The sequence below is a fragment of the Rhyacophila brunnea genome, unplaced genomic scaffold, assembly GCF_057557595.1.
Source record: "Rhyacophila brunnea isolate RB1 unplaced genomic scaffold, BYU_Rbru_1.0 scaffold_49, whole genome shotgun sequence".
NCBI classification, from domain to species: domain Eukaryota; kingdom Metazoa; phylum Arthropoda; class Insecta; order Trichoptera; family Rhyacophilidae; genus Rhyacophila; species Rhyacophila brunnea.
The window spans coordinates 2,283,490-2,291,034 of record NW_028233159.1 but is presented as its reverse complement, the minus strand read 5'-3'; the positions used below and the strand labels follow the sequence as shown (position 1 = coordinate 2,291,034).

Below are 7,545 nucleotides of genomic sequence, written 5' to 3'. Positions count from 1 at the left end.
CTTGGAATTCTGCAGAAAGCCAAAATGAAATCTAATATTCTTAAAATAATCATTCAACAAAAAAGATGCAGGTCTTTTGGTTTATTTGTATATTTCATGATATTTTCATATAAAATTAAGTTTAAATAATCCAATTAATTATTTTTCTTGGTAATCATCGATTTTACAGCCAATATCATAATAATATTCTACGTATGCATCTTGGAAGGCTTAATGTGGTATAAAAAAGCTATAAAAATTATTTATCTGAATTTCCAGATTATAAATATGAAATAGCATATGTTTAATGAAATAAGATGCTTTATTTCCACCGGAGCCTATAATATATTGAATAGAACAATGTTTCAATTTTTAACTAACTTTTTTTCTAAATGCATTAAGTTCATTGAAATATTTTATTATACATGCTTAGTTTTTTTTATAAGTTAAACGATTCTTCTATAAATTTATTGGATTAAATATTAAAACGTTAAGAAACATAAAATAATTGTAATATTGAAAGTCAGTTTAAATCACACAATCAAAGTAAATATTTAAGCATTTAAATTCACTTAATTAGAAATAGGAAAAGACCGATGAGGATGGAAATAATTCCGATGATGATTCCTAATCTCAAATAGACATTTTTAGATTCTACTCTTTGGCTATTCTCATCCAAATCTCCGATATAAAGCGTCTTTAAAATTTTATAAGCGCGTTTTGAGTGACCTACGTCTAAAAATATATTTGATGCATCCTTTCCTATCCATTCTTTGATGAGCCATTCTCCCCCTGGATGCTCGTGTTTGAAATTCTTGACGTCGTAAACTTTATTATTGATGACTAGATACTCGTTTTTTTGAATTGTTGACCAAGGTATTTTTTTCATTATAAAAAGAGGTGGGTAGCCTTTGAAACTATCTTTTATATTTGTGTTATTTATTAAAAAAAGTCTAGATTAAAATATAGTCAATGTCACAAATTTTCATTGCTATTTCTATGATTACTATTTCCTTCTTCTTCCTATAAAATTTCTGATTGACTTAAAAACGTATTTTATACTATTTATTTTACGATCGCAATCGAAAAATCGGTTATTTAACACTACTTTACTAAAAGAAAATGTTTGGGTTTTTTCCTATTCGATAAAACAAAATATTTTATTGTTTTATCAAATTTTATTTTTTTATTAATAGGGTCTTAGGAGCATACGTAATATTATTTCATAATCCTGTCTACTATATATTTATGATTTAGTATGTTTTTTTGTGTTTTCGAGCTGATTTTAAATTTATTTTTAAAAAAATCAATGTATCGAAAATATGCATCAATATAGCGCAAATAATTCAACATATATTATCAAATCATTTTTTAAGCTTGGAATTAATTTTTATAAATTTATAAGGGATGATTATCTATTTTCGGCTGTATAAAAAAAAGAAAACATGATAAATAATTCAGAAATCTTGTAAAATCATTTCATTTTATATGTGAAATAAAATTTGCGGTTTTAACAGTAAATATTTTCAGTTTTTTGAAAGAACAATGAAATTCAATTTTTTTATTCAATATTGATTCCAAATAATTTGGATTTAGAACTATTTAAATATTTGAAATGGCATTTAGATTATTCTGTTTATTTTATAGTATATAAACATTTATCACTGTTCACATATGTTGATAATACAGTCGAATATTCTACTTATTTTATCTCAATTAGTTAACTCTTCTTATAAGTAATTTTTCTTGACCCCGGAAAATGATTTCAAAGCAATTGTAATTGAAAAAAAAAATTAATAAAGATTGTCATTTTCAATTAGAAAAGGTTCCTATCGTTTCGCGAAATAATCAATGGAACATTTATAATGATATGTTTGTGGACATTGTTCACAATTAAAACGTTTAAAATTTAAATTTTGTATTTTCAATGTGTAAATATACAGAAATTTGTGCATAGATATTATTTTCGTAATATATATGTAAATAAAATAATCAAAATATTTCTGGATCTTAATGACATCTGAACAGCGTGATCAAGAAAAATACGTATTTATTACTATCCGCTAAAATAAAAAAACAGTGTTATAATTCAAATTCAAAAAAAATATATTATTTTAAACTTCGAAATGTATAAACGAAAATTTAAAGATACTCTTCTTAGATAAACACGGAAATTATGAACAAAAAATATAATTTTGAAAATATTATTTTTACATAATTTTTGTTTAATCCGTATGGGTTAATTGATAATGTTTAACCTGGGAAATAACTTACCAATTTCGAAAAAGGATAAATCTTTCTGATTCTTATTTATATTCAGAAAAAGACATGACTTTAAATCAATCAATATAAAATGCGGGGAAAAATTAAACTTTGAGAATTATAAAATTAAATGAAAAAAATATATCTTTGTAACAGACACGGTAAAAATGGCGTTTCTATGGTGTATAGTGAATATTTAAGGGTTTTATTTTCCCCTAGGGTTATCAAAACGTCAATTTTTTATTGATTAAAAAAATAATCTAAAATTGTGATTCTTTTATTTTCTAACTAACGACTTTCCCAGTAATATACGATTTTCCTGTGACTTGTGCATAAATATAAAAAAAATTCTGATGTGCGCTTCTTGTAATTTAAAAAAAAATGTAAAAAAAAACAATTATGCTAAATTTATTGGATTTAGAAATAAAAAGAATTTATATATCAGTTAATTTAACTTATATGTGCTACAATAATACCATTTATACAGTTAAGAACACGATTATTCTTCCTTAATTTTTAAATAAAATAATCGAATTTATAAGAAAATCAAAAAAATGTTAGGAAATTTGCTTATTTGTCTAATTAAATAACATATATTGGATTTCTAGATAAAAATAAATTTGAAATATTCACAATGTATGTATAAATAGATAAGGTACTAATTTATTTTTTAGTTATTTTTGTAGAAACCAAAAAAAATTCTAGGTTGCATTTAACATAAAAACATATAAATGATATAAAAAGAAAGCAAGAAATATTTGAGAAGATACAAAAAAGCCTGCCAAATGTACTTATTTATAGAAAAAAATTAATAAAGGGGAAAAATTGCAGCAATTAATATTCTATGCAGTTTTATTACTATAGTTCTAAAAACTATCATGTTTCTTTGTGCTGTGATCAACTACTAATTGGAATAGATATTATTTATGTTATTTTAAATTTGTTATTTCTTTCTTAAAATTTTTTCAAGAAAAATATATTCTTATATAAAATTGCTTTGTATAGTTTTTTATATAAAATTAAATTGATAACAGCTATTTTTGTAAAAACTAAAAATTTTTCATAAGTTTAGGCTATATTTAAGGTCAAAATCGTGTTCTTTCGTGTTTTATTCAACATCATTAAACACTGCTTTTCTGATCTATACATTTTAAGATTTTTAGAATATATAAGAATCGAATTACAATGGCGTCGATCATTCTATCCCGTTATATAACAAAAGTATCTAATCATCCAAAAAGTGCCAAAACCATAATTTTTTGTATCTGATAAAAAAAATCACATGACATTGCAAAAGTCTAAAAAATTGAAAACACATACAAACATATAAATATAATCAAAATTTTTATTTTTAGCCGCAGAAGATAATACATAATAACCAAAATATTTCAAAATAATGCAAAAAATATCAAATAAAAATTTAAACTCACAAGAAGATGTAAACAAAACAATATGAAAGGGTATTCATATTTTTAAAAGATATATCAATCTTATAACATAAAAATTTGTGTAAAAAAGCACGTAAATCACCAGTAAATATAGTTTTATGTTGTAGATTGATCTTATTTATTATAAAAATCACCATATATGGTTTACTAGACGCAAAGGGTGCATTTTAGCAAAATTCAAGGAATACCTGTCATTATTAATAAGCAGATCTCAATATTAAAATTTTTAATGTGTTTTTCGTCTATTCTATCATTTGTTTTGTGTTATAAATAATAATTTGTACTCTCTTTTTTTTATATAAATTTTATGAATCTGAAAAAATCTGATATATTTAGATACTACATGATTGCCATAGTAATTTTTTAATATTGAGAAAAATGAATATTGATACATCATCGGCAATGATTTCTCATTTTATATTACTTATTAAAATTTTTATCATATGCATTTTTTCGTTCTGAGGGTATATTGATCGTAATTCTCTAATTTAGAATTATTTCATTTAAAATATATCAGATTTGATATTTATCATTTTCATAATATGTAATTGAAGGGTACCAGAATAACATAAAAGTTATATGAAAGAGCTTGAAGTCACAAATTTAATCAGAGCAGATATTCAAACTATAGAATTTAGGAAAACTCTTGAACTAGTGAGTCTTAAAATGTGATTATTTATCGAAGATGATGTAAGAAAATAGCAGATAGTCGAGACCATAATGTATATTTGTACAAGAGAAATCAATCAAGTTAAGCTTAAAAAAAATCCAAAAAATATTACCGAAATTAAGCCATAAATAGTCCATTAAAAAGCTAGTGGGCCCCTAGAAGCAAAATAATATCTACAAAAACAGTATTAAGAGATAATTATTGAAATATTCAATCTTAAAAGGAGAATACATAGAGAGGAGTACTATTATTTGAACTGTATTTAAAGAAGTAATAGTCATGGGCGCTTTGTATATCAAATGGAGTTTTGGTTAAACAAATATATTTATTACTAATTCTTTATACTAATGCATTAATTTGTGGTAATTATTTATTTTTTAGCATTTTTGTGGTGAATTTTCGGTAATAAAAACAGAAAAATAAAGCACTAGACTTTTAAAAACAGTATAATGTGCTGAATAGTTATTGTTTAAGCTTTTTTATATAAGCGTTGATTCAATTTTGATCCGTGTTTTTTTATACATTACATAGTAAAATACTCTTTACCAACTCCCTAAATTAGTGCCCTTAATAAATAAATTCAAAGACCAGAAATAAAATGTCAAGATCTGCTGTGTTTATTTTAGGGCCATATTTATAGTTGATATTTTAGTTTTTGTTCTCAGGCACAGCTAGGTTGAATCTCTGTACACACAGCGTATTTATACTTTCGGCTATCTTCTCCTCTCCAAATTCTTCTTTCATGCCCCACCTTCTATCGAGATCTATTAATTCAAGGGTTTTTTCGATCCCGAGGTTTGAACATATGCCTCAACCTGGTTCGTGACATCGAGTTCCTTCAGGAAAATATAATTTTATATATTTTTTCTAGAATTTTAATGAATTGATTTTTGAAATAATAATCTAAATAATCTCGTGATTTTCAAGAATATTTTACTAAGAAATTTATTGAAAACAGCTAAATTTTATTTTGAAAAACATGAATATTCATTAATAACTATTAAATCATCAATTAAGAGACGCTGGCAAGAGTATAGTGATTTTGATGAAAAATATTTTGTCTCTGGAACAAGTACCAACGAAATACGAGTTACAAAAGCATTCAAAGTCGACAAAAATAAAAATTATTCAAAAAGAGGTTAGGTAAATATTACAATCGTAATTTAGACTCTTTCAATTAAGCTTAAATACTGCACAATAGAATTATAAAATGAAATTTTACAGATATATAATGTACCCAAAGAAATTTGCTTTTTAAATTAAATTATATAATATGCATCGATTTCAATGGGTAGCACCAAAAATTATTATGATTGTTTAAATATTACGTTCCTGATGTTTTGCAATTAATAAACATTCTTGCTCAAAGAATATCGCTTATTGTTGATTAAATCAGCTAGTGTTTATATATAGGTATTTAAACATGAAAAATACAACTAACATACATCTTTACGAGAAGTAAAATTAGTTGAATCACTGAATTGGTTCTGCAAGTACGTGTAATGAATTTGAATAAGTGATTTTAATGCCACAATTTAAATATTTCAGTTAAAACACTCTGATACCGCAGGATTTTCGTTGCTGATTTTTCTTCAATCCCTTTTAAAATGATAATAAAATAGAAAGTAACTTGTTGGAGCAAATAAAAGAAGTGATCATATAAGCAATTGAATCTACAAAAACAAACAATGTTTAGGTAATCTGAACCTAAAAAGATGTCTATAGAAAATGAAGTGTGGTCAGATAGGTTGCTGTAAAATTTTTTTAGCATATAACTCGCCCAGTCTCAATGAATATTATTTAAGAATAGAAGAGGCTCTTAAGGTATGGTATAAGCTTTTATGAAGAATAAACACAAGAACAGTGGCGTAATTAAGAATTTATAGCTAAACACAATTAAAAGAATGCAAGAAGTATGAAATATTTTAGGAGAAGGTATAATCGTGAAAAACAATAATGGTAGAGGCGTTAAAAGTAAATTTAGTTAATGATGAAGATATAAAATTCCGGACGCAGAGTATGAATAGTTTGGGTAATTTGAGCTGTTGAGGTGCCCGAAGAGAAGAAAGCGCTTTTGTTTTGGTTACGTTACAAATAGAACATAAGTACAATGAAAGTATTATTATATAAAAAACATGATTGTATAAGTTATATGCAAGACACTGGAACTCATTTCATTTGAGAGAAAAAGAGCAGTTGATGAAGATAGATCAGAGGAAGGTCTCAAAATATGTATCAAGGAGTTGTTACATTTTCCCAATGGGCTGATTACGTCTAAAATTGATAAAAAGAAACTTAATCCATGAATGAAAAATTATGCATTAGTTCTATAATTTGTATTTATAAGTGGAAAGATTACTCCGATTTGAAAATATGCGATTCTGGCACAAAGTTTTTAATCATAGCATTCTTTTGAGAATCAAGAAACAGTATTTATACCAAAATGATTGAAGGCAAATTATACTGTATAAAGTCGACATCTTTAAAAATATAAAGGACAATGAAACATATTTAGTTTCAATGTTATATTTCTTATGATCGATATAAATGTGAATATTCATCTCTTTGATTATTTATTAACATTTAAAATTTACGGATTTTTGTTGATATTTAAATATTTGTTTTACTTGTATCATCTTTCTTCTGATATTGCGACATGGCAAAAAAAAAGTTTAAAAAATCATTTTAAACTACCAATGATGCAAGCTTCAACTTCTTCTATCTCAGAAGTATAAATGGTCAATTTGTTGGCACAAGAATAATTTTATGACTGGAATATGCATATTAAAAGATTCAATTACCAGTTTTTACAATATTTAGGCCGATAAAAGCCAATATTTTATAAGAGCATATGATGTTTGCTAAAATACTTAAAAATATGATAGTATATTCTGATACTTGTAAGGATGTTTAATCTTTATGGATTTAATTCGGAGAGTGTTATCGTTACACAACAATAAATATAATCAAAACATTTCATATGCATCATTTTCGATGTTTATTGTGTCTATTTGAGTTCGTAGATAAAATTCAGATATGTTTGGGATTCATAAAAATACAAGTGGATTATCATATAGAAAATTTGTCGCTCGTAAATGGTTTTTATATGATAAAAATAAAATATATTTTTTTCTTTTGTGTTGATTAAGAACCTAAAGGCATGAGCTTTTGAATGGGTAAACATTT

General features: G+C 24.8%; 1 protein-coding gene across 1 annotated transcript; it reads right to left on the bottom strand.

Moving 5' to 3' along the window:
- Positions 1-547: 547 nt before the first annotated feature.
- LOC147066577 (uncharacterized) lies at positions 548-868 on the bottom strand. The gene has a single exon (XM_085955152.1). It carries the CDS (start codon positions 866-868, stop codon positions 548-550), a length of 321 nt encoding a protein of 106 aa, XP_085811278.1.
- Between the last annotated feature and the right edge of the window lie 6,677 nt (positions 869-7,545).